Source organism: Andrena cerasifolii, chromosome 8 (genome assembly GCF_050908995.1).
Source record: "Andrena cerasifolii isolate SP2316 chromosome 8, iyAndCera1_principal, whole genome shotgun sequence".
Classification (NCBI taxonomy): domain Eukaryota; kingdom Metazoa; phylum Arthropoda; class Insecta; order Hymenoptera; family Andrenidae; genus Andrena; species Andrena cerasifolii.
The window spans coordinates 12,751,606-12,779,067 of record NC_135125.1 but is presented as its reverse complement, the minus strand read 5'-3'; the positions used below and the strand labels follow the sequence as shown (position 1 = coordinate 12,779,067).

General features: G+C 51.1%; 1 protein-coding gene across 1 annotated transcript in view; it reads left to right on the top strand.

Annotated features, from left to right (window-relative positions):
- The window catches only part of Mthl1 (adhesion G-protein coupled receptor methuselah-like 1), a 124,165-nt gene that overhangs the window by 31,220 nt on the left and 65,483 nt on the right, over nucleotides 1-27,462 (top strand). The window contains exon 4 of the mRNA XM_076819064.1: nucleotides 15,664-15,742. Within this exon, the coding sequence (XP_076675179.1) occupies nucleotides 15,664-15,742 (79 nt within the window). The remainder of the gene's footprint in view (nucleotides 1-15,663; nucleotides 15,743-27,462) is intronic.

The following is a 27,462-nucleotide window of genomic DNA, read 5'->3' as shown; positions in this document are numbered from 1 at the left end:
TTTTCGCGGTAAAGCCTGCAAGTGCTTTGCGAACCGCCGGGCCCGTCTTAGGAACGGCGAGGAGATACTCTCCAGAGCCTCTCCTCCGCGTCGTCTCTTTTCTCGGTATTACGATCGCTTATTTTCTTCGGCTCGCGGCTCTCCGCGCTCGAGGAGCTCTCCCCGTTCCCCTCGGTGGGGCAGCTTTAACGAAAGCTGGAACGAGCCACGAGAAAATGGCTCAATTCGCCCCCCGGTAGATTAATTTCCGCCGATGGAGAGGAGAAAATTAAAATTTCCTCGCGAGAGGCTTCCCGGTGCGCGCGGGCCGAGCGGCTCGAAGTGGCTGCCGCGGTGGATAATCGTTACGATGCAATTTCGCGGCGGATTAATTGAAGTTACCTTGATCCTATCGATCCACGAGGAAACTCCCCATGGAGGAGGGGCAGGGGGGAGAGGATGTCGCGTTTCTGTAAACGCGCCCGCGGGATATCGCTGGTAATTCGGCGACCAGCGAGCACGACCGACGATTTAGTCGCGATAATGCGGCGCAGGGATGAATTTCGTGGGTGAGCAACGTGGACACGCGTTTCGGACTTTCCGTATAAGCTGTGTAAATACGCGGACCAGCCGCGTGCACGGTCGCTGCCAATGTACCGCGAGCATTGTGCGTGCGTCGGATGCGGCTTTTCAGCCGTTGCCAAAGCCGAACAATACCAAAGAAACGGCGTCTGTCGCGCGGTTACGTCGATCCTGCACACGGGGTGTCTGAGGAAAAACCGCGATCCTTGTCTCGATGCACTCAGATAAGTTGAACAAGTTCCGAAGAGCCACTTTTGCCAACCGGAGGCCACAGCTCACGAGGCAATCGCGGCTCGAGTCACGTGCGCAGTGCGAGCGAGGCTTCAACTTCGATCGCAGATTACGCAAGAACGATGGTTTATTTTCGAGAGGTTTATGGGGAAGATCCACGCGTTTTTGAGCGGAGAATCGATTACGAGCAGGAAACGCGTCGTTCATCGAACACCCTGTGTGCCTTGGGGAAAAAGTGCAGCACGCCAGAAAGAGAGAGAGAGACTCCGTATATGTACACGAGCCTATGTACGCTCCGACGTCCGCCATACGAGCCGCTGCAAACCGTGCAAAACCAAACGCCGCTCTGCCGCATACCAAAGCGGCTGCACAAAAAGCGGGATGCGAAATCGATCGGGCCGGAATAAAAATATACCCGAGTTCTCGTTGCATCCGGGGGTGGGGTCCGCTTTTCGATGGTTCCGCGAAAGGGAAAAATCGTGAACGAGACGCGATTCCTGTTTTTCTATCGCGCTGTGCCAAGCCTTTGTTGCCTCTTCCTCGTTCTTCGAGACTTGACAAAAGTCGCAGTTAGTAGTAATTCCCTGCTATCCAGCGCGCATCAAGTATCCGTCTCTGGGCCTCGTGCGAGGCGTCACATTCCTCTTGTCGGAGAATCGTGACCGTAGGTATCAATCGCCAGGAATACCGCTGGATATTTTTCAATCTCCGATGCCGATGAGTGTCAGAGATCGATCCAGGCGAGATCTGCGCCGGTTCCGATGAGTGACAACGCGGAGGAAATTCAGGTGCTCGCGGCTGATGTTGAGCGCGTTGTCACGGAGCCTCGACAGGGGTGTTACGCTGCATAAAACAAATCAGTCGGGATCCCGGGGCTCGATCGATGCCGTGCTATTCAACGTCAGTCTTGTTAATTATAGCGGCTAATTAGCCGTGGTTTCGACCGGTCACACGTCCGTCAGGAACAGCCAGCGCAGCCGTTAATCCCCTCCCGTCTCCCGCGCACTAAGGTCAACGCGGCCCTCGAATTCCCCGGCACGCACATTTTTCCGCTGTATCGACGCGCTAACGAAATTCAGTGCGATCGAAAATGGGCAGCCGTCCTTTTAATTAATCGTTTCCGAGCGCTGAACGCCGAGCCTCACCGCGATCGATCCATTTCACGGCGAAACAATGAATCAACCGTTATCAATCATTGAATTCTTTCCGAGCTTCGATGCGCTACGATGGCGAGCTATCGGTAACCAATATTTCTCATCGATTGCGTTCTCATTCTTTAGGAGGGACTTGATGTTCTGTGGGAATATTAGCTCCTCGAACTGTCGACAAGTGCTGCGGCTTTCGGAGAAGACTCAGATAGGGGAGAGTCGTGCAGTACCGACCGCTCTGAGTTGTTTTTTGTTATATCTTGGGGTAGAGTCCATAAAAATCAGAAATTCAAAAACGTGTTTGTGGTGTAGATGGAACTTAATAAGAGGAGGGAAATTATTTTTGTGAAATTTAATAATAAGAATTGATAGTTCGCAAAAGTAAAAAAGTTGTAATTTCTAGGGAACGAAAAATTATCGTCCAGTACCGACCAACTATTAAATTAGTAGATTTTTAGGTCTAAGTGATTAACAATGTTAATAAAACGGCAGTTAATTGGTACAATACAAGATTCTTTGCAAATTTGATTTGTACAAACATCGCAGGAATAATAATTATTATTCTCCTGATTGCAAACAGAAATGGGCAAAATTTTTATTTAAATATGAGAAACAAAAGATTAGCTTTAAAAAATAATTTTTAACCCACTGAATATCAACGTAGGTATACGTTTAATGCCTCAGAACATCGAGAGCAATGGAGTAAACAATATGACCCCGAAATAGGTTATAGAGAATTGTCATTTTCATTTGTTAATACATATAAAGTACTAATATCTGGTCGAAGAAGCGAGAAGTAGCTTTGGTCGGTACTCTACGACTCTCCCCTATATCTTCGTGCGAGTGAGCATAGGTGTATATTGCGATGGGCGATTTCGGATGGCCTCACGTCCCTTGGAACGTGAAAGGAACAAGCCCCTGAACCGAGCAATTGGCTCGTGCCGTGTGTTAACGGAGTTTCGGGGCGTCGCGTGTGTCAAGGCGCATCCGCATGTCGGTCGCATCCTTTGGCACGCGTAAATGCACATGCAGCTACCCACACGACACGTTCGCGCGACAGATAATCGATACACGGTCGGGCATCGATGATCCCTGTCATTAGCCCCGACCCGACTTCCGCTCTCAAATGTGCAGCCGTTTGCCCGCACTGCTTTCTGTCCTCCGTAGCAAATAATTGCTCGCAAGCACGGAAATAATCGGCACAATGCCTGCGAAGTGTCACCGCGAAGATGCGTGCGGTTAAGGCCCAGTTGATTCACGGAATCACGATTCGTAGAAAGTGTAGTTTCTATTGGAAACGAGGCTGCTTCTCCGGCGATATTTTCCCTGCTGGGAGTGGCGAACAATCAGGAACACTTGATACGGTATTCCACCTGGGGAGAACTCGATTTCACTGGCAATTCCGTTTTCACGATGCGATCTTCGAATGCTCGCCAGTATTCTTCGGCTGACTTTCAATCTCTCGTCTTTCAGGCTTTTTTAAACAACCTCGGGAACCGATGGTGTTCCACCCTCGAAATTTCTCTGGCCCCCTAGGGGAATTGGGTTCCCGCGGGGCCACGTTTTTCTAATTATCCTCGTGAAAAAAAAAGAGATGCGCGTCGCTCGGCGAACCTGAAAGCGCCGCAGAGGCCGGGGAGCATCTGCTAGGAAATTGAACGATTTCCGAAATTGAATCAAACCAAAGCGGAAATTGCGTAATCGCGCGAGTTCCCAGGGGGGAAACCCGGGTGGGACGTTTCTGCGGACGAATGTACACGGGCTTGGACGAAAAGCTCCATCGGGAGTGTCCAGCACCCCCGGACGCGCCGACCTCTCGCCCCTCGCCGCTTCTCTACCTGGCAGGGCCAGACCGGGGCGAGCACGTTGGATTCGGTTTGCATTCGAAACGTGTCCACCGGGGCAAACGCGACTCGAATTCACGCCGATATAACACAGCCTGCGGGCTGAAGCGTCGTTCCGGAACGACGTGGACCGTCGTGGCCGTAGAAAGGCCACCACGACCCAGAGCGCCGCGGTTATTAGGATCGCCGCGCCAACTTTTCTGCCGACCAGCGGCTGTAAAGTGACGCTGTTTGCTTAGGTCTCCGCTGACATGCACAATCCTGCGCGGGGCCATCGAAATCGCGTCTGCGAATTCTCTGGCCAAATCGCCATCGCTGACCTTCAAGATTGAGAGACCATGCTGAGGTGGGACACTTTCAAAGTAGCCCCTCCAATCTGACTTGTAAATCGATACTGGCTATCGGCAAGGCCGGCCGGATAGCTTCCTTCCATTCATGAACTTTAGGGTGGCTCTTATTTTCGACTTTTGAATTTTCTTCCGGGCACCCTCCAGAATAGTTCCAAATAATTAAAAAAAAATCCGTGTAAAGTTTGAGCTCGATCGGATAACGGGACAGGGTGCCCCAGGGCCCTTAAACATTTAAATCATTATTTAACAGCTCGCGGAGATTTTATATAATATCCTTCAAGTTATTGATTAAATAAAAAAATGTGTCAAACAAAAGTTGTAGATCCGGACAAGGAGCATATTTTATGTTTTATTACTTTTTCTTAGGAGACAAACGGTTTTCGAAAAAGTCCGAAAAAGTAAAAAAAAAACTTTTTTACTCAAATTTTCAAAGTTGAAATGCTTCTAGAACACTTTTTATTTATGACGACGAACAAAAAAAATGGAATTTTTATTTTCGAGGACTATTTTTAAAACATTTAAGGGGTACATATACCGAAATATGCGAAAAAGATAATTTTTTTTCTTAATTTCATGAATTTTTTTTTATCTTTTTTGCATATTTCGATATATGCTCCCCTTAAATGTTTTAAAAAAATCCTCGAAAATAAAAATTCCAAGAAAACCTGCTTCGAAGAAAACCTTGAGAAATTTGTTTACCAAGCGTAAATAAGAGCCACCCTAATGAACATATACGTGGCGCAGCGAGTTGGTACATTGTAGCAATAATAATCGAAACAAAGCTCTCTCGCAGTCTTGTAAAGTCGCAGCACTCGGACATTCGCCCCTGGGCGCAGGGGTTCCTACCGATCGCGAGGAGGAGAACAGAGATTCGTAAATACCGAGAGGACGACTGTCCCTTCTCCCGTTTCGTTCCGTTCGGTGATTTTAACGAGAAGCGCAGGGGGACGAGGCGGTGGATTTTTCGCGAACCCGTCGGTTTAATAGCCCCGCTGTGTACCGCGTGCTCGAGCAACATTGGAAAGCGGCTTAACCCTGGAGGACCCTCGACTCGCTCGCGATCGACCGAGGGCGTTCGACGTGCCCGCACACAGTGGCACGTGGATCCGGCATATGGCTTCGTAAAACGCGCGTAGACCGGCAGTCTAAAGCCACTCGTATCTACGGAAAGCCTGCGGAATTCCTAAGGTAGCCGGGCAGACAGACGCGCGTTATTATATCTCGCGGGCCAACGAAAATTCGAACTTTGCCTCGCTCCCTGGCCGAGTGCCAGAACGACAATCTTCCCAGTCATCCTCACCGTAAGCTGTTGTGCAATCGTGCGTGCCTCGCGATACATATTTTCCCTCCGGGCCCTTTTGTCTCTCCGCAATTTTTTCCGCCCTTCCTCTGGCCGTCGCGACTCCTGGATCCCCGCTGGCGCTCGTGGCCGCGAGACCTCTCGGTGCTCGCCTCCCCTCGCTGTTCCTCCTACACTTGTTGCAGCCTTCTCCGAAAAATCAAGACTCTCCGTCGATTCCACGGAACCGCGGCCGGGCTCGTTTATTTTCGTTTTATAGTGGCCGATCGTCGTTCCTAATTTACAGCGCGGCCGGTCGTACGTCTCCAGGGTCGTCGTACCCTTTATCTGCCGAATAAAACCTGCCTACCCAGGGATTCGCGCAGACTTTTCGACATTTTATGCGGCCATTATCTCCCCCGGGTATCGAAACATCGGGACGACGCCTTTGATGATTCGTGGCAAACAGTGCGCGGCCCGGTCTTTCTTTGTTCGGGTTGCGATTCATGGTAACGGACGGAGAAGGGTGGAGGAGCGAGGAGGGAACCGGAAACAATGTTTCCTCGCGCGAAAACAGAGATACGTACTTACATACGTGTTTCCTCGCAGACGAGGAGGGCCGTCGGTTTCACCGTGGCCACGGTTCTCCGTATTTTTGGTGTACGAAAGGCTCGTCCATTATTCAACGCGGCGCGCGACGTCGGAGCAATCCTGGAGACACGGGCCCTTCATATAAATTCCCCTGAAGGAGGAGTGGGGAGGGTTAAAAAAAAAAAGGAAAAGCACAGCGAAGATCCCGCTAATTGACGTCCCCGCGAGAGCCTACGTTGTTTCTCTTTGGCAACAAGCGCCGACGCGGTCCGGCTCCCGGCTTCGTTCGTTAATTATCCGGGCGCAAAAAGGACCACCCCCGTGGTTGTAGCGTTCGGGTGGGAAAAAAAGAGGAGGCGTCGAAGTTGCCGGCGAAGCGGGAAATTAATTAGGCCGGAGGGGCGCGCGCACTGGTGTGTCCCGACCTTGCGGAGGAAGAAGCCCCTTATTCTCCAGGTAATTCGTCACGTGGACGTTTAGGACCCGGGCGGGTTAAGAGGGGGCGCAGCAACCCCTGGGCCGCGGGGGTGGCTGACGAGCTCTCCTCCAGGAACTCCCTACAGCGTCATCCGGCAGCAATTTCAGCAACACTCGAGACAGACACAGTGCGGTGTTGGCGTCGCGGCTCGCTCATCCTCGCTCATCCTCGCTCCATCCGAGCAACCATAAGTGGAGATCTCGAGTGGCACACGCGTCTCCTCTCCATCGTTCGGTCGATTTGCGCTCTCGCTGTTCTCGTCCCTTCACTCTCCGCTCGTCCACCCGCTCCGATTGGCCGGCACTCGTTACGTCTAAATATAACAGAATTTCATCCGCACGGCCACGCTGATTACTCCTCGAGGGCTCCGCGTCGATTAGCGGGACCACGAGAGCACAGCCGTGGGCTCGTGACGAAACCTCTTCGGGGAAAAGTTGCCGCGATTTTCGGGGCTAATCGGAAGCAATCGAGACTGGGAATTGCGGCACGCAGCAGCGTCGGCGAGCTGCAGGGATTCAAGGAGGATTTCGCGCGGCCTAGGAACTCGTTTGCATATTGGCCGCCTCGGTGCACGCCGCGGGAACAATGGGAAAGTCGAAATTTATTAGCAACGATATTCCCGTTGTCCGGGTTACCGAGGCTTGCGCAAGCACTTCGAGATGAACGTACCTTTCTTGCTGATTCCGGGCGAGCGAGCGAGCTCGCGTCAGTCAATATTTGCGCGAATAGATGTCCCGGCGTTCGTTTTTTGCGTTGGGGTGGGAAGAAGGAAGTCGTCGCGGGGGGTGGTTAATAATTACGCGACCAACGTGGGACAACGTATCGATCACGCCCAAGTGCTCTTCGGGCATTGTTCAGCAACGCGCGCAAAAACAGATAAATTATGCCCGGTGGACGGCTCATCCGTCGGCAATTGTGTCGCGAGTTCTCTGTGGGCGGTCTCGGTCGTCGCGTGTTCCACGGAAACGACGCGAAGGGGATAGCCCGCGTGTATTTATACACCCGGTACGCTGATTCACCGTGAGTTTCATTAGTGCTGCGAGATCCGTCTCCATCCTGCGAAGCTTGCACCCTCCGGAACGGTCCGGAATATGGGCCAGCCGCTTTTCTCAATTTCACTACCGTAAATATCTGACGGTGGAAGCCATAACCGTCTCTTATCGCCGCCTCTGAATCACGTCGCTCGCGTATACGCCACGTAATGCATTCTTTCAGCGCGAAACACAGCGTTCGCCAAAATGGCGGTCCACCCGAGCTTGTCTTTTTGTCGAATTCGCGAGGGTGGACGCAACCGCGCGAATCTCGCTCGATTTCGTCGATGGAGCGTGCAGCGAGTTGAGGGGACCTTCAGGTCTAGAACCCCCAAAAATATGTGGTATTTAGGAATTAATTAAAGGAAAACTAGTATATGTAATTTAATGGGACTTTTTGCATTGTATTAAGGATATCTTAAATTATAGAAATATATTTTTTGTTTTATAATTAATCATTGCAGATAGCACTGGGAAGTCGTTAAAGTCAGGCGTCAAAAAATTGATCTAAATCGGTGGGACCTGTATCTCCAAAAGTTATTATCCGATTCGACTGAAACTTTTTTATTTTGAAGAATATACTTCTGACTAGGGGGAAACCGCAAAAAAATTAAAAAAAATACATTTTTTTTAGAAAATAACGACTATTGAAGTTTGTAATCACTTCTCCCCTATATTTTTCGTCCTCTCAACGCCTTTGAAAATTATAATTTTTCAATTTTTGTATTTTTTCTGGTTTCCTCTCTAGCCAGAAGTATATTCTTCAAAATAAAAAAATTTCAGTCGAATCGGATAATAACTTTTGGAGGTACAGGTTCCACCGATTTTGAGAACACTGTTTCGAGAAAAACGCGTTTAAAGTTTAACGCGAGTGCCAAGTAGCCTGGTGTTACCCATGCATGTGCCGCTACTCAAATGCCTATAACTTCGGGAATTTTGCGAAATTCAACAAATTCTTTTATACACGTATTCCTAAAAGGTTGAACATTCGAAAAATGAAATATAAAAAAATCGACTTTTAGACCGGAAGGTCCCCTTAAACCCTTTTCCCCGGGACCGTCGCGTCGCCCGCAACGCGCTGTAAATATCCAGCGGTGGCGTCGATAGCGTGCGATTATAGTCGCGACACTCTCCCTCTGTTTTCCCCAGTTTCCACCCTGTTTTTTGTTCTATTTCGCAGTCCATAGGTTTCCGCGCGGCCAGCGGACGCGTTCGTATTTCACGCGGGATTTATACTAGCAATCCATTTCGGAATCTAATATTCGTCGCATCAGTTTTATCGCGGGCTTGATTAAATTGGTTTACAGACGCGCGGCGCCGCGCGCGTTGTTTGTCGACGCAACGCGGCTCGTCGGCGGCGACGGTGGCCCGTTTGTAAACTCGCGCGTTCCACGCTCGTTCATAGGCAATGGAAAACCGCCGCTTCGAATGGGCCGCGCGTGTCCCAGCGATAATTATTAATATTGTAGGGGGTATCGCAGTCGGCGGCGGGTGCTCGCGGGTAACGAGCCCCATCTCCTCGAATCGCAGCTCATCCCCTACCAGCTCTCCCCCGGCGCGCTTTTACGGCTCGCGTTTGTGGATTTTTGAAACGTCTAAACGTTTGAATACGTGCGCTTTCCTAAATTCATTAATTTCCACGTTTCCGTTCCATAAATTTTTACCCTCCCCCTGGCTCGCCCCACTCGGCTCCCGCCTGGCGTTTATTTATTCACGTTAATCGTTTACGCGACTCCCCTCTGCGACGTATCATCTCCTCCCGCCGCGAAATGATTTTCGACGCGCGCCACGCTGGCTCCAATTAATTCCGCCGGCGGAATTATGGATGTAAAGTACGCATCGGCGGGACGTGGTGTTCTCGAAATAACGCGTCGCCGTAAAACCGTGGACAGGATCGCCACCGGCACGGCCGATAACTCGTAAAAACGCCGATCGTAATTCCGCGGGCAACGCGAGCGACTTTTATTAATCCCGCACGAATTTATCCGTTTGCTTACGCTTGTAATTCTCTGCAAGACGGCCCGCGCGAGTATTTTTGTTCCGTGGCAGATTTACTTTCCAGCATTTCGGGGCCGTTCGCACCCTGACGTGGTCGAAAAGAACGCGCAGAAGACTTTCTGAATGCGTAGCGTTAAGCGCGATATTTATTTCACTTTTTAAAGGAAGATTAGGGTAAAGTAGCCGAATATGACGACCTCTCCTAATGTGAGACCCGCTGCAGAACTCTTGACTGTCATAGCGATGGTATTTCTTTATTAGGCACACATATTTTTTATCTGCGTATTTGAATGACTTTCGTTTTTATTTTATTATAACGAAACCGAATTTTTGTTATAGTACTTTCCAGTAGGTTGCTAAAGAATATATATTCTACTTTTAAATCGTGTATCTAATTTGACTAAAAGTGGTCTCAGTCAAGAGTTATGATGTGTTTAAGAAATGGGTCTCATATTCGGCTACTTTACCCTATTAGTGTTTCGGAGGCGCTCTGGGAATCAAGTTTTCCGTACCACCGCGAATTGAGGAGGCCCCCGGCGTTTCGTTCTTTTCCAAGCTTAATATTTCAACTGACCGATCGAGCATCCCTGGGGCCAGCCGCTAACTTTCATAATTTATCGCGGCGCTACAACCCTTTCGGGCTTAGGGGCGCAACGGGGACGCGGGGAGCGTTGGGAACGTTGAATCAAACTCTAATCCCATCTAAATCGGGGCGGTGTAATAAATCCGACATGATTTAATTACGACTCGTCGCGGTGCCATTCCGAAGTATTTAACTTAATCACGGATGTTAATGCAGCGGCATTAATCTCTGAAGTCGCTGCCGGCTCGCTAACTCCGCGCCACCGTTCTAATCAATTTCTTCTCGAGCAAGTTTCGCTGGTAAATCGAGTGGGAATGAAATTAACTTTCCCAGCGGCACGTGTTTCTTAATGTAGTTGAGCCTCGGTTTGATTAATTTCGCCCTTTATTCCTGCGGGATGAGTGAAATCCAAGGGTTGACATCGCACCGATATCCTGAAATTCCATTACGTTTCCAGCGAAGGGAAAGAAGATCGTGCCTGTGCTTCGCGCCAAAATCTAACACAGCGGTCCATGCTATAAATGCGACCCCCGCACCCCGTGAGCTCGGAATGAAAACGTTTCTCCTTTGTTCATTAAAAGGACACAACGAGATGAATAGCATTTACGCGCGACCCAAAAGGGCTGCATTTCTCCCCGGGGCAATTAGAAACGCGCGCCAACGAAGAAACGGATAAACGACGGGGTCAAGGCAGCGCAATCTAATTCCGACCCCATGCAAATCGAGGCCCCTTAACTAGCCGGCGTTTCAACCCTTGACACTCGCCCTCGTGGCGGAACGGTGTTGTGGGGTCGCGCGCGGGCCTGGCACACACCGGCCCGCTCTTCCTTCGAGTCTCCGTGACTTAAATTAACCCTCCAACCGTTTTCCACTCCTCTTTCGCCCGTCGACAATCGTTAGTTCCCCGTCTCCTCCCTCTGTTCCCGGCCGAGGGGTCGATTTCAACGACCGCCGCGAAATTAGTTGTCGCGATAATGAAAAACATTGGGGCCGGCGAGAACGAGCGAGACGAGCGACACCCGATTGCCAAACGCGTCCCAAAGTTTCCTCGATAAGCAGCGTGCAGTTACTGGCTCGCTGGATTTTACATTGCTGCCAGAGCACGGGGAAAGTTTCCACGTCGTTCCCAGCGCGAACGCGTCAGAGGTTTCATTCATTTCTTCGAGCCACCGGGCGAATCCGTGTCGGTGTGTTAATCAGACCCCGACGAATCTTGGCATACTGTTGGCGAGGCGACGAGGAGAGCAAATAGAAACGGGGATTGAATCGAATCCCCATTACCCACCGCGATCAGGACCGCCGCGATCCGCGTGCCAAGGCGGGCGATACAAGTTTTGTCGGATGAAAGGAAAAGCCCGATCGGCCGCCCCCGAGCCTCGGAGAAACGCTATTACCATATCAAAGGGGCCGCGATATCGCGCGACTCGCGATTCGGTCTCTCATTTTCCGGTCGCTCCTCCTTCCCACCTACCCCTTCGTTCGCTACCCGCTCCGGGTCCTAAAGGTCTGCGCACACATATCCGTTCCGTGTCCGTGCGGTGTCCCTAAATTCACTGACAACTGTGTAGGAGGCCTGCTCTGGCTTGGTCAGTCCCAATTCAGCCGTTTCTGCAAGCCTGATGTACAGTTCTTTCAGTCAGTAGGTGACAAAAGTATTCGTACACCCTTCAAAACAGAATAACATTTTTAAAATTGGTCAAACAACGTGATTTTTTTTTTTAGAAGCTAGAAGTATTAGTTTCCTAAGTAGGTGGCGTGTTTCGTAGGTTTGAAAAAAATCGCATTTGGTCGGAATAGCGAAGAAAATAATGACGGTCGCTTTTTCCACTTTTTTTCCTGTACCTGTAATGAAAATTTGAAAATCCTTTAAGTAGGTAGGTTTAAGTAAGTTTTACTCCAATGCTGGTACATAGTAAAACATCTGGTTTCCTGTAAATGATCGACACCTATCGCGATACGTGTTTCGCCCCGGGCCGTGTGAAAGAGTTCAGACAAAAAGTATCGCGCAGCCGACGTTTGCGGGGTAGACAAAATCAGTATCGCGATACGAGAATCGTCGTGTGAACGGCTCTTATGGAAGCTATAATGATCAATGGAAAATCGGTATTCATCGTACACGTATCGCGATACATGTATCGCCGTGTGAAAAACGTCTAAAGTTTGCACGTTCTGTTGAAACGCACATTCGGCTCCATTTCATCTTCCATTGACATCTGCCGACAGCCCTGACACGGACAAGTGTGCGCTGCTCCATTGTAAAGCACGCAAACGATATTTTTTTTAACACTGTTCCTCACGGCCCGGAACTGACACGGAACGGATAGGTGTGCGCAGACCTTAATTCTGACCAAAGGGATACCCCTCTGTAACCGGGAGACGTAGGTGTTGGAAAATGAGAAACAGACCGTGTCGAGCAAACACGAATCGTCCTGCTCCCATTCCCGAAACGACTCCGCGCAGATTTCACCGATGGTCGTCAGCGGATGAAGGGGGAAAGGGTTGACGCGTGCAAACGATTTCGACTACCCCGCGCGGGGTTCAGCCTCCCTACTGGATGGGGGCGGGGTGGTGCGTTCACGGATGAATGTCGCCAGAGTTATAATTGCAACGAGGCGTAATTAGTTTTGGAAATTTAATTATTTCCGCGCGGCCGGGACGCGGGATAAATGCCGGCGGCACACGGGTCCGCGCGCGGAAGCCTTTCGACGAAGAATTATCGGAGGACTTTGCCGCGTGGCGGCCGTTAATCCCGCTTCGAGCAACCTCGAGTCGATGGGAAACCGTGGCAGTTTCGAAACGCTCGAGCGATCGACCGTCGCCTGGCTTTTCCTCCGCGCCAGCGCTAATCCGTCGACAAACGTCACTCGTTGCTTTGTTAATCAACCTCGAACGCCTTGGAACACGACTGATTTGTGCGTGTTGGCCGCGTCGTGCGCGTGGGAGCGTGATATCTCGCGGTCGATTGATGCTCACCTCTGGCGGACTACTACGAAAGGGTTAAATGCGCGAGTCTCATTGCTTCTTCGCAGAGAATCGTTGACGAAATTGTAGAAGGTTCGTTAGGAACGCGTGCTGTCATTTCGATTAGCGTGTAACAGCGAAGAGCAAAGTCTGCCCCCATAAAAAAGCTTAAAAAAAGTAAACAAATTACGCCAAGTACATGAGATCAAATAAATCACAAAAAATAGAAGATAATAATAAGTACAAAATTAAAAAATATATAAACAAATTTTATGTTAAACGATTTTATTAAAAATGTAGTAAATACTAAATTAAAAGCACTAAAAACTAAAAAATTAATTATTTTCTTGTATTTCAATTTTGATGGTGTTAATATCACTTTAAATAAAATCGTGGGGCACGATATTTCATAACAGGAGATGAATCACTTTAGTACTTCAACTTCTGGTTGCACATGGTGCCTCACGATTTTATTTAAAGTGATATTAACACCACCAAAATTGAAGTACAAGAAAATAATTATTCTTTAGTTTTTAGTGCTTTTAATTTAGTTTGTACTACATTTTTAATAAAATTGTTTATTAAGAAGATTATTATTATCTTCTACTTTTTGTGATTTATTTGATTTCATGTACTTGGCGTAACTTTTTTACTTTTTTTAAGTTTATTTATGGGAATTGTTTCTTAGCGGTGACCGGCCGTAACAGGATACCGAGAATTCCGTTCGGGATGCACTCGTCGCACGCTAACGGTGCCTCTCATCACATTCGATGTTAGAGATTATCGGCATAGGCTGGAGGCACGATAGGCGTCACGCGGAGGAACGCAGAAACGCGCGTTGAAGGAACGCCAGTGACGCATGAGAAACTTTTGTAACCGAGCGACTCGCCTCGATTTGCATTCACTTCGTTATGCACGGCCGCGCGGTTACGAGCCGCGAGCGGTCCGGGCAAATGTTTACAATCGCGGATTTTTCCCATATGGAGTGCCACCACCGGAGGCTGCAGGCGTGCTGCGTGTAATTAACGCTCGTTTACGCAGGGATTATTCCATTTAATGTAAAAATGTGGGAAAACATCGCCGGGATGAAGTGTGCGTTGCTACGCCTCGGAACGCGATCAAGGAAACCTACTTCCTTGTACACACCGATGCAGTCGAGAATATAGCGGCCCCAAATGAAAGGCGATGACTAATGCTCGCTAAGACTAATCGAAGCAACTTCGCATTGAAAGTTTTGTATTTCTTCCAAAGACAATCAGCGATTAAATCCCGCGTACAGTAGCGACGCACCTGTCAAGGGAAGGCCAGCAGTGTCTTACACGCGACAGCAGTGGCGCACTCAGGATTTAAACTTGAGGCGAACCGGGTTGAAGGGATAAAAATATTTTTCATGGAAATTCAGTAAAATGCATTAGGTGGTTGTAAAAATTTAGTTAAAGAATAAAATCCAATTACCTTTTCTTTTTACAAAGCACCTTCTTTGGGGATGCCAGGAACCCTTGGCCCCCCTCTAGGTGCGCCCCTGCGCGACATTACCACTGTGTAATCGAACACGTGTCCACTATAATGCACCTCCAATAATTAGACACAGAAATTATATACCTCGAGTTTATCAAACACAATCGAATGAACGATTACTGCACCCCCTCGGCTGCGGTTCAGAGCAAACTCAGCCACCCCCGAGCGTTGCGACGCGTGTTTTCGTCAACGCTGCCATTATGTAAACACGACGATTGGGTTTTTAGAAATTCATGGCTGCGCCGGCTCGTGGCTGTCGTTCTCGAATGCAGTCCCGTTCGACGTGCTGAAAAATTCACCCCCTTTCCACAATAGGCAAACCGATTCGGGCCGGTTCTTTGCTCGCCAGTGGAGTTTCCTTTTCACGAAAGGTGCTCGTGGAAACTGCTGGTTCGCGGGGTCTCTTTGTAAAACCGGCTGCTCGATCGACGCGAGCTTTGTGCCGCCGCAACCCTCCATCGTCGCCGACGCGTGCACGCATCCCCAGCGATTGCGTTTTCAGGAATTAATGGCCAGCCGAGGCTCTCCGCTCGTTGCACGCGGCCGCGCGAATTCTAAGAATGAATGCGGACGACACCGTGAAAAATTTATCGAGATCTACCGGCCACCCCTCACTCCGGTTACCAGCATCTTTTCAAACGGATCTTTACAAAAGCTGCCGCCCCCCCGGAGCTTTGTCTGGCCCTCGACACGCCGCACCCTGCGTGTTCAACCCTCCCCGTTCATGAATCTTTGAGGATTCATCGCGAACCTGGGAATCGGTGGTGTCCTTTGTTCCGAGAGACCCCCTGTGTTCTCCTGCACCTTTCTGTCGGTGAAGGAAATGGGGAAACATTTGAAATACCCACGCCGAATTTCCCATGTACGCGACGCTGGTAATTGGGGAGCAATCGGTTCGTTTATCCTGCGAGGGAACCGCGATGAAACTGTGTTTCCCGATTTCCTTCTGCCGTGGACAGGGCTGAGGCTATCTCGTCTCCCCTGGGAAAACTGGTTGCCCCGAGGGGCAGGGAAAACTGGTACCCGGTAAGCGGCTTAACCCTCGGCAAAGCAGTTTGTAACGAAGCCCATTTTTCTTCTTCTGTTTCAGCAATCATGGCTCACTTCTTCTTCCTGGCTGCGTTCTTCTGGCTGAACACGATGTGCTTCAACATATGGTGGACGTTTAGGTGAGTACCTGCGCCCTCTTTTGCACGATCATTGACGGAGAACGGGAACTCGTGGCAAAAGATCTCTCGCCGCGTGTACTCTTCCATGCGAGTGGCCTCGAATCGATGCGTAACGAATGTGCGAACGATTGTCCCGCGCGAAGAATCGTCTCGTCGGGAACGTTTCCCGTGGTTTTTTTTTTCGAAACTGTCTCGGCTGGAACGTTTGACAGGCTCTGGTTCGCCGTTACCGCAGGCATTAAAAAAGAGGCAACGCTCCGTCGCAATTAAACGCCCAGTTCCATCAGCGTTTCGCGGTCGACCGTCAGCGTCGCGCTAAAAATGATTAAAGTCCGGTGGCGTAATTGGCACGGAATTTCAGAGACGGGCTCTCGTAACGGGAACACAGAGGGCCCATCCCGTGGTGAGAGAGGCAAAACTCAAACGGTTTGCGTACATGGTCAATTAACACCGTGGAGCACAGGTTATCGACCTGGCCGAGTTTCGCGTGTTCGCATCGTCTTCGATCGGAAGGCCACTCGTTACTTGGCAATTACGCAATTGCCGCGCAATTACGCAAGCCCCGGCGCCGCCTGGCAATTAATTCATCCCGTGTGCGCGAGTAAATCGCGCGATCATATCGAACGATGCTGGTTAAGTAGTCGCGAAACGAGGAGCACCCGCGGAAAACACCGTTCAGAGATCTCCCCGTTAGCTTTTTCCCAGTTGCAAAATTATCATAGTCGCGTTACTCGCTGGGAGTTGCGACGCTGGCTCTTGGTATCGAATTGTAAGTGCACCGATTGCAAAGTGAAACTAAATACTATATAAATCCGTGCGGATTTCTTGGGTTTCTAAGGGTCCTTAGGCAACAGCAGGTTCGAAAGGCTGGGGTAACAAAAGACTTGCACGTTTGTTACTCCCTTTCAATGAACTTTATCAACTCCCACAGCCTATAGTTGCAGTTTACTTATCGAGAGGCTGACTTTTATCCTCGGCGATTTATGTGTCGGCGCGTGAGAAATCGCTTCTGTCGATAGGTCTTCGCATGGAGGACGCGTTGTAGCGAGTGTAAATGCGTATAGGGGCTCGTTCGATCGAGCAGAATCGGCGGACAGTCGTTAGTGGCCGGATCACGTTTGAGACGATGATTCCGAAGGGGAAGAAGCAGGGCGCCGCTGTGAGAGATGGGATCAAGATCACTCGGTCGATTGGTTAATGCGATGCAACACGGTCGCCATAACGGGTCTGTCCCATCTTCTTCGCCCTCCATCGATTTCTTTCGTCTGATCCTTCGGCCGCCTCATTTCTCACCTTTTTTCCTGGGACCCCTTGCAGCTTCTTCGCCACGTACCTTCGCTTTCGACGTCTCACTCTTCTTGCGCGACGGTTCCCTTCGCTTTAACCTCTTTCCCTTCGTCTTCTTCTTCGTCTTCATCTTCGTCTCCTTCTTTTTCTTCTTCTTCTTCGGGGATAGTTGTTCCATGGTTTATACCGTGAACGCATCGAGTATCCCCTTTCGCGCGGCTCGGATCGAATCGTATCCAATTAAGCGTATCCCGCATCTAGATCTCGACGCGGATGATTATGCACGCTAGCGGCTTCGTTTGCCGATTATACGCGGCTCGCGGTGCTTCGCGGTGAAAATTCAATTCGCGCTTTCCGAGCGTGCGACCTTAGAAACTTCATTAGGCAGCAGGAAATCATTACGCAGTGTTAATTTTCCCTTCACATGTAACATATCTGCTCTCCAACTCTCCGCGTCTCTTTTCGGACCACGGCCCGCGTACGTTTCCCGTTCTTACATCCTCTCGCGCTACGCTTCCTTGCGATCAAACAGCCCGATTACTCCAAAACGAAACCGCTGACAGTCGGGAACGTTCTCGTTGCTTCGCGCCTCTTTTACACAGCGGGACGACTCGCGACTAAAAATAATGCTCCGCTGGATGGATCAGCCTCGTGGGGTCCCGTGCTTTCGCGGTTCGACGAACCTTAGTGCACTTTTATCCGGCGATTTCGCGTGCCGCACACACGCTCGGCATGTCAGCGACACGTGAGCGCGCGCGAGCCTCCCATCCACTTGTTGAGGTGTCACGGACACGCTGCGTTCACGGTAGCTTGCCCGCCCCCGTGATTTTCCGGCCGGAAAATTAGCTCGCGTGTCATTTGCGGCTGTGTGCATCGCAGTCAGTCTCCATGGTCCACCGTGGAGGGCCTCATCCCCCTCGCGATTCCTCCCCTTTGCGGAGCGACTTCCAAAGGCGCGCTGCGTACTCGAAAGGAGGCTTTTCGCGGCGAGGGGGAACCATTTGCGCAACCGTCGAGCAATAACTTATCACGGTTAATTAGCGGCGTTATGATCGTCTTAACAACTGTACGAACGGCTGCACGGTTGGGCAACGGCCAGAAGTATGACGTTAGGTGCTCGGAGGAACGATTGCGTCACGGCTGTGCTCGAGTTCGGTTAGAAACTCACTCGGATTTCTTTGTTCCCGCAGCTGAGCGGATCGAATAGTGGCTGTCGCGATTGCGATCTCGCGGAGGTTCGAACTTGCCGCAGTGGATGAGTAGAAGGCGAGGTGTTTTTCAGTTGGACGAGGCGGGGGAGGTTTCAGTTAGCTGGCAGAAATCGGTGCATCTCACCGAGGCATTCCATTACTCTGGACGTTACACCGTAGTAAAGCAGCTCCGAGGAATTGCACGTTGCCAAAGGGACATTCCACGCGAACTCGGACAGATTTCGGAGTAAGCTTTCGTAGAGTGCTGAAATTTGTATATGTTGTAGTCTTTAGTGATATTTAAACGTACCTGAAAGGATTTTTCGAAATTTTGAAAAATGTCGATTTCACAGCTGTTTCAAGTTAAGTGCTAACTTTTTCTCAATACATTATAGCTGTGGAAGTAGTAAAAGGATGGAGATCAGCTTTACGGTGCTTATAGAGAAGACATTGAAGTTTTAAGAAAAAATTATTTAAGTTTAAAAAAAAAAATTTGAATCATTTTCGTGCAGTTATTTTAAACAAATTCAAGTTTTTGACATCGGGCGCGATTTTAAAAATTTCAAAAATATGGACATATTCAAATTGGCCCCGTAAAAATTGCCGAAAGTTGACGCTGCGTCGCCCAGCACTGCGGTACTCGCGGTACTCTTAACTTCAAACAGCTGTAAAATCGACATTTCTCAAAATTTCGAAAAACCCTTTGAGGTAGGTTTAAATGCTACTAAAGACTACAACATATTCAAATTGCAGCAATCTACGAAAACTTACTCCGAAAACTGTCCGAGTTCGCATGGAATGTCCCCAAAGCACCACAGGCGATTAGCGCTGCTCGCGGAATCTCTTCTTGATGTGGAAGCTATTCAGTCGCCTATAGTTCACGGGATGTCCTGGAGGTAATCCGAATCCTCTCCCCAGGAGAAACATTTCAATTGATCGCCACCGAAAACCGGAACAGAGGCTTGCGTCAACACGATTCACTCGCGAATTGCGGCGGTGGGCGCCAATTAGCGGCAGTCTCGCGGTATCAAAGCGTCAATGAGAACCCGATTGCATCACCGTTACGCTTAATTGCTCTACGAGCTGACGTCTCGAGCGTCTCTCGACGAGCCTAGCTGCCGTTTCGTTCTTGGTCTCTCGAGGTAAGCTCCTCGAACTTGCTCCCGCCGCCTCCACCCTCCGCCTTCTTCTCGTCCTCGACACGCGTGCCCATTTTCTGAGAAATTCTTCAATTACCTAACATCCAGCTGCTTCCCACGGTCACTGCAGCCGTCCCACACACGCACGGGGCACACGCGAGTCGACACATTCGCGCGGTATGACCTCGTCGGTTGCAGTTCCTGGCTGCTCGACTCCGGGTAGCGTGCACTCAGCGTTTCTTCTCTAAACGAATTTGCATTCTAGAAGCTCGCTTCGCCGCGGCGAGGCTCGTCGCAAGATTTCCCGGGGCTCGAGATACTTTCGAGTGTCCTTTTATGCATGTTCGCGGGGCTTCTCAGGAGCCGGGCACGAGATCCGACTGGATCGTCGCCCGTAAAAATTCGCCCAGCCGGTGGAAACTTTGTAGAATTGCCGTGTTGAAAATATTTTATGGCCCCAGAGTTCTCTCGTGCATACTGCATGTCGGAACGAGGTTCGTAACGCGGGGGATCCGCGGACCGCGCTTCCAGGAGAGAATTTCGACCGATCCGACGGGAGTGGCGAGCCACCGACTCTGCCCTTAACTCGCGAGTCGCGATCAGTCATTGTCAGCGACGAAGAAACTCTAATCTCGATGCCTGTCCGCAAAACAATGGTCAGCGGCCGGGACGCGGGGGAGGACAAAGGGAGAATGTGTCGTCTGAGAATCGCTGTGGTCAAGTGTGCATCGTCGGGCGTGTACGTGCAGGCGTACACGCGTACACGTCGGTCGTTAAGGTCTCCTCTGTTCGCGAAGAGTGGCTCATTAACTTCGTTTATCTTGTCCCCGATAGATGCATCAGGGTCTCGGCTTCTTTGGCTGCGACAGACCCGACCCCTCTGCTCCGTGGATTAATAGCGTTGACGAAAGTATCATTGCGATCGCTCGAGATGCTATAATCAAATACATCTCCCAGTCCAACTGAGCCTAGATTCAGCTGAATAGGGCCACGATCCACTACAACGCAAACCAGTGATAAATTCGGTCAGGTGGCAAGTAGATGCGTACGACCGGAATCTGTAATCAGCGGCGCCACTGCCAACAGTTGTTTCGTAATGAGAAAGTTTGCTCGTGTCAGGAGCACCCTCGTCCTGGACGAGCCGGCGAATATTCGTGGCGCGGCTAAGAAAGGCGAGGAAGGGAAAGAAAAGAGCGCGGGCTCGGAGACGCTGGAGACGTGATCAAGAACACCGGCCAGCCTGTCGCGCCGCGTGCATCCCAATGACGCTTGATTAAGGAACCTTCTGTTCTCGAACACAGTAGCTCATTAATTCCGTTATCTTATTCTCCGCGGTCGCCGTATCTCTCGGCCAGCGGATCGAATCGGTCCGTCTCTGGGCCGGAGGGGAGCACGGAAGAGTTTCCAGCTCGCGACGGCGCTCCAGTCACAGGGGATTAGAAATCCTCCTCGTTGCAACGCCCGTCGGGCTCGTCGATAGAAAAGCGGCCTACTGCGGGTCCCCGCGGTATAAATAGATTGATTCTCATTCATCGAAGATTCGCCGGGTGCTCTCGAGTCGATGCCAAGAGGAGCGTGACCCACATCCCCGAAATCGACCGCAACGTTTTCGTAATACGGGCATTTTCTTGTCACATGAATCTTGGACGAATGGGAAGCGAGAAGATTACGCCTGGGTAGTAAAAGAATCTTTCATCAATCCGCGGACGTTCTTTAGCGCGTTGGGCTTCCAGGGGATAAAACAAAGGCCTCCTTGCCACCTTCCGTCTTTCGTAAACGTGGAAACTCCAACTGCTGTAGCTTGGTGTTCGTATCGGGCGAGCGGTTCCAAGTAGCTCGCTTTGACGTTCGACTAATTAATTGAATTAAGCAGTTTCCCCCGGTCTGCTCTTGGCATGCGCGCTTTCTCCTCTGGAGACTAGAGCAGCAGTCTTCTTTTGCGACCGGCTATCGTGTAACGCCCGCTGAATACCGCGGATTACAGGAGATCCGGGAGAGACTTCTAGTTCGATGGCTTTTCAAGGGAAGCTCTCCCGGCGCAGGTAAATTAGTTTAACTCCGTGAGTGGTCCCGGTGTCTCGATCCAGGGGAAACTTCTTCGAGGGATCCTCGAGACTGCGGGCGTCGTGGCAACAAGATATCCCGCTGACCGTCACGTTTGCGGTCCTTGCTGTCGGTTTACCATGGTCTGTGCGTCTGCCTACCAACCGGCGAGCCTCACGAGCGGCGACTTCTCTCCGTGCAAGTTTCGTGTACTCGCCATTGAACGGAGGGGTCAGTCCCTTCCTAAGGTCTGTTGACACTCCCTCCGCCCGACAGAGTTCAAATATTGCTCCAGGCCGAAGGTGTATCGAAACACGCTGCATTCACGTGTATCGGGGAAAATCTATCGCTCCCCACTGTGTATTCCATGCCGGGGATACGAACCCGAAGAATATACAGGGCAGGATTCAACTCGACCGTGCAGAACGAGGAGAAGATCTCGCTGCAACTATGAAGTAGGTGGCTCGAGAAGTTGGGTGGAAATAGTAGATTAAGCTTTCAACTCAGACTCTTCATAATCTCTGAACTTTCTCGCTTCTCCTCACCTCTTCGACTCTGACCCTTTAACTTCCCGACTTCGCTTTCTCGAGTTTCGCAATCTCATTCTTCGACTCTCCAACTTGCCAGCTTCCGGCCTCTCGAAGCCATTCTATCGTCATCCTCGTGCACCTATGGTGGAAAGAACGCGTGGATGCGTTTCTTCCTTAGTTAATGCTCGTGGTTAATATCTCACACCTGTACGCTCTGTTTCGAACACTTGTCACTGCTACATTCTCCATCGAGGACACGCTCGACCCCGTATTTCATCACCCTCCGCCGTTGTCGGGTAAAATTAAAAGTAGGTGAACCGAGGATAATCCTGGAATTAAGCGGGATCGAGGTGAAAGTGTGCACAATCCATCAGCGATGGCTAAGCCCCCCGACTATTTCTGTTCTGGTCGGTGCACGATGGGCGAAGCCCGCCGACAACGCGTTTCCCAGTTGGAAAAATATCTTGGCAACGGCCGCGCGCGACAAGGGGGACACGGTATCATCGGGGTGGTCGGCGAATTATATTTAAGCGCGGCTACCGATGCACCACCGGTCACTTCGTCGGGCATCGTAAATAAAGCTCGCGAGCGTTTCACGATACCGAGCGGTTCGTTGTTGCCCGCGGCCGCGAAACGTTCACCGAATCGGGATCATTTCCCGCGAATCAGGTCCGCCTGTTCCCGCGACGAAACGCAGAAAGGAGAGCGCTCGACCAGTGGAACTGGTCGTCCGAAGAGCAGTCGAGGTTGGCGTTTGTTAAAAAAAGCAACGGTACCATCTCGAAACGAAGCGATTCGAACGGCAAAAAGGTCGGACTGGATCTCTGATTGGATACAAATCTAAATATAACCTTGGCGCTTAATGCACAGCCCCCTCGGTGTGTAATTGCATCGGCGTAAAATTACTCGTTGCCCCGGCGACGGTGGAGCGGAGAGCTTTGGTTGATTCGCGGAAAGTCTGAGGAATAATCGAGGGGGGCGAGGGCGTGACCGGACGTCCACGATGATCGTCGTCGATTTTCCATCGACTGCTTCTGGATCAGCGGGGTTAACGACTCGGCGGCCACCCCGTTCCCTTCTTCTTTCCTTCGTTCGCGGGGCAGGCCTGCTCGTTACGCGTTAGATAATGCATGCAAATTGCATTAACTCAACGTGACTACCGGTTCTAAGGGGCCACAGTGTCCTCGGCCCAGCTAGTCGCTAGTCAACGACCTGTCCATGTAAAGATAGACGAATCGTCATCGCGTTTACCGGTGCAGCTTCCAGGCCGATCTATTATGCGGCTGTCAGAGCCCGAAGCGTATTATGGATGTCCGCGGCGGCGGCGGTGAATCACGCAGGACGTTTAGAAACTTAGAAACGAGCGTGTCCGCTTTGAGAGCCGGTCGCCGTTGCACCGTGTCGAGAGCCGCTCGCCGTTTCGTCGAATCTTGGCTCCGCGGGCAGTGTCCCCTCTGTCGCTCCGTGTCTCTTTATTAACGAAGTGCTTCGACGGTGTACAGTTTCATCGGAAGGTTTAATTATTCCAGCGGTAGCGAGGCCGCTCGACGTCTTCGTCCGGCGAGTTCTCGTTTTAACGCGCGGCAATTAGGGACGCTTCGGGCGCACAGTAAATAAATTGCCAAGTATTAACGGACGAATTGCCGCGTTTCGTTATTACCAGCTAATAATGGTAATTCGTCGCAATCGACATTCCTGAGGCGCATGAATTACCGAGCGGGCGCGACGCGCTCGCTCGTTTGTCGCTTTTTCAGAATCGGTATATCGCGCATGACGCATGGACTATTTTCAGGAGATCGTGTCGAAATACCTTCTGCTAAGAAGTCATCCGCGGAGGTCGGAATAAGAATAGATAATCGGACAGGGAGTAGATCACCGTCCGCGGTTCTCCAATTACAAAAACCGCCCAATTATATTTCACTTGCATAGGACCGTCCACACCGGAGGGTCCGATTCATCTCGGCTATCCTCATTTGCCTTCCAACGCACAGCGTAACGTCCTCGCGTTTACAACTCGCCCCTGGACGAGCGCTGGCGATTCGACGTAGCACGTCACCGTCACGCACCATTATTACCTGGTGTTCGTGTGATCAGAATCGCTCGAGTGAATCACGCACGATGCCCGGACGTCAGGGAACCGGCTTCCTTTGGCACGAACATCCCCCGTCGCCTGGTATCACTCCACGGATAGAATTTCAATTTCTGCGCGTTAATACGCCGTGATCGGGATCTTCGCCCCCTCGGGGGTTGTTTGCATTTTACCGGGATGGCTTAGTGCGTTAGCTATCCTTCCTTGTAGGTGGTTTCGTTCGATTACTAAAGACGTTTATTAGACGTTTTCTCGGCTGAGTAGAAATATTGCTCTATAAATGAAGTCGAGATAAACAAGCAAAGGCAGGGTAGACGCATTCGAGGATGGACAGATGGCTTTCAAGAACGACACCCTGGCTCTAATGTCCAGAGTCTCTGACGATAGACGGAAGACAGTGCCAGACGGCAGAAGACACTCTCCAGATCCCCAGACAGGGCTGTGTCGCGAGTGTCGTCGCTGTTAGCACAACCAGAGTAAATCACGAGCGGTCGTTAGGATTTGGAGCATGGTTCCCCAGAGAGCAGACCACGAGTTTCTTAGGGAGCGGTGCCAAGGGGTTGCCCCGAACTTCGTGCATCCCCTGAGCCTCTCTATCCCTCCACCCCCGGCCCGCTGCGCGATACGTCTTTGTCCTCGTTCGAGGACTACATAATGCAACGCCTCCGTCCCTGGCCTCGCGTATTCGGTCGCCAAGATTTCTTGCCGGGACGTCGTTGCTCCTTTTTATTGGCTCCGAGCACAATAGCGCTTCCTCGAGTCACGTGCACGTGTATTAACTGCGGAGAATCGTCCGTCGTCCCTCTGAACGACTCATCGTCAACTGTTTCACTGTCGCGAGCGGCATGCAGCGCGCTCGCGGCGCAACGTAGGAGTTGCCAGGACATGTTTATGGCTCTTTAAAGCGGCTATATACGACCCCCACAGCTGAATGTGTATTTTTTTTTATAGAAAGCATGCAACGGAGAAGTGTCGCGATGGTACAGGGAAAGATTCTGTCGTGTCTGGACCGCCATGATCCTTTGCTTTCCATTTACCCTCGATTTCTCTCTTCCCCCGTTCATTTGCATACGTCAACGGGCGACTAATTAACTTCTCGTGACTACAGACTTTCGCCATTTCGTATAGAACCCGCGAACAACCGTCCCAAATTTCTCCTCGTTATCCCTTTCGCGCCGTTCACGTCGTTATTCCGACGGGCAGGCAGGTTGGCCCTAGCCGTTGACGCGTGGTCCTCGTTGTACGCGTGATTTCCACGCGCCGGAGAGATCGATGCAATGCTATACGCATCCTCGATCCAGTCTTCTCGTTATTCTCCTCCTTGAGACGCCTTCTCCGTAGGAACGGTTCGATGGACCGTACAGCGAGCTCGCATCCTCGCCACTTGCGAAGAAGTGGAATCAGGAAGCTCGATCTCGAACGCAGGCGTCATCCAGACTCGACGGAGACCTGGACCTAGGCACAGACTCGACGCTAGTCTAGACTTAACCAAGACTTAACCGTAACCTCCGTCTCGATCTCGCGCTGATTTTAATCGAGCCGTAACCCCGCGCGATGCGAACCTGCCCCAGCCCCTCTAGACCTAATCATTGGACGGATGGACGAGGGGACACGAAACAGTCGAGTTAATTATTGTTTCAAGGGCGGTAGTCGCCAGCGAAGCGAGGTCGAGGCGAATCTGTTCTCGAGTCGGTCTCGATAAGACGGGAAAGGGAGCGAGTTGCGATGATGGGGCGTGGATAAGCGAGGAAATTAAGCCACGGGAAGAGCTGTGCACGGTGCGCGCTCGAGGCTGACAGAGGAATTACGAGGCTCTCCGTGCTTCTGTGACAGTGAACTCCCGGAGCGTGACATTGTCACGGATCGTATTGCACGATATGCTCATCTTCCGTAACCGTGGCTCGTGATTGCAAGCGGTCGCTCGGTCAGGCTCGGCTGAATTCAAACCAGCGCGATACACTCGAAGATAGCCACGTCCAATTTTCTCTAACCGTCGAACGGAGTGGTTTTTTTTTTTACGGCGGGACCGCGATTGAAACCGGCCCGGTAAAACGGATTTCGCTCTATCAGCCACCTACCGCGCGACGTAGAGTGATTTCTAGCGCTCCTCGCTGGGCTGCCTAGTCTGTAATTGCCAGCTCGCCTTATTTTTCGAGAAGTGGACGTTGCACTGGCGTGCGTCCGCCTTGATATTTCCGTGACGTTGCCAATTTAAGTACCTAACGAGGATCGCGATGCACCGAATGGATCCTCGAAGCAGACGATCCGGGGCTGGTTGCACCCGCGAGGAAGGCCGATTTCGCCAGCGACGCGAACTCGGTAACACGGTAACGCGGCCTCAGGAGGAAGCAGAAAGTGGAATGAAAGACTGGGCCTGAGAGGAGAGGAGAGAGGCGCGGGAAGAGAGAGGACGTCGGAGTGTCGACGACCCCGTGGGCTTGCACCTGCATCACCTGAGGCCAGCGCTGGGTCGACGGAGCACCGACGATCGTCGTCGCCCGACCGCGCCGTGAACTTGATCGTAGCCGTGAAAAAGTTGCCTGGCCATCTGCGCCGAGGAAGAAGAATTCCACCTGTGGAGAAGGTACGTGCGCGGGGAGACGCGAAGAAAGGACTAGGGAGCGCGCGCGAGTGCAAGGCAGAGAACTCGACGCGGATTTCGCGGATTTACGTTGGCTGTCTCGTTTCCTCTGGCGTGACCCAGCGCGTCGATCCTTCGGCTCGTTCGACGCGGCTCATTAACTCCGGCGGTGGCTGTTTCTCGACCCTGCGAATTATTTACCCTACATGGACGTTGGATTGCCTGGTCGATGGGTTCTGACGCGATGGAAGAAATTTCAGAATGTCTGAGTACCTCGATGGTTATTTCCTGGGCAGCGCTCCAAGTAGGAGAGAGTTCTGTTCTTCTCGGACGTTCCTTAACTGAGGAATAGGATTACCCAGGTACCTAACTGTCGATTTCTGGGACAGTTGATGGGTATCTGGGGTAATTCTATGGCTCCTGAGAGATCGTCGTTCGAAGTTCGGTGAACGTAGCGTCTCTGTTCAAAAGGTTTGCCATCCGCGATCCCTGCTAAGCTCTCCTATCTCGATCTACGAAAGGACCTCCTTTCAACGTCGCGATATTGCCCCGTTGTTTCCTGCCCCGGAATAACGGTAACACGGTACACAATTCTCGCTCCGAACCATGCAACCTGTACCCAAGAGCGTAGATGTTATCGGCGAGCAGGTCGTGCCAGAAGTAGAGTCATGCTCGATCGTAGCTCAGTTTTCATTGTTCGCCGAGAAATTGCGCGTCGGGATAAACGAATCGCGCGCAGGGTCGCTCTACCGTTAATCCGCGTGCTCTCGAAACTTCCATAAAGCACCGGCAACCCGGGCATTGTTCTCCGGCCCGTGGCTGCTCCTCCTTCGAGAAAGCCATCGGAACAGGTTCCACCGG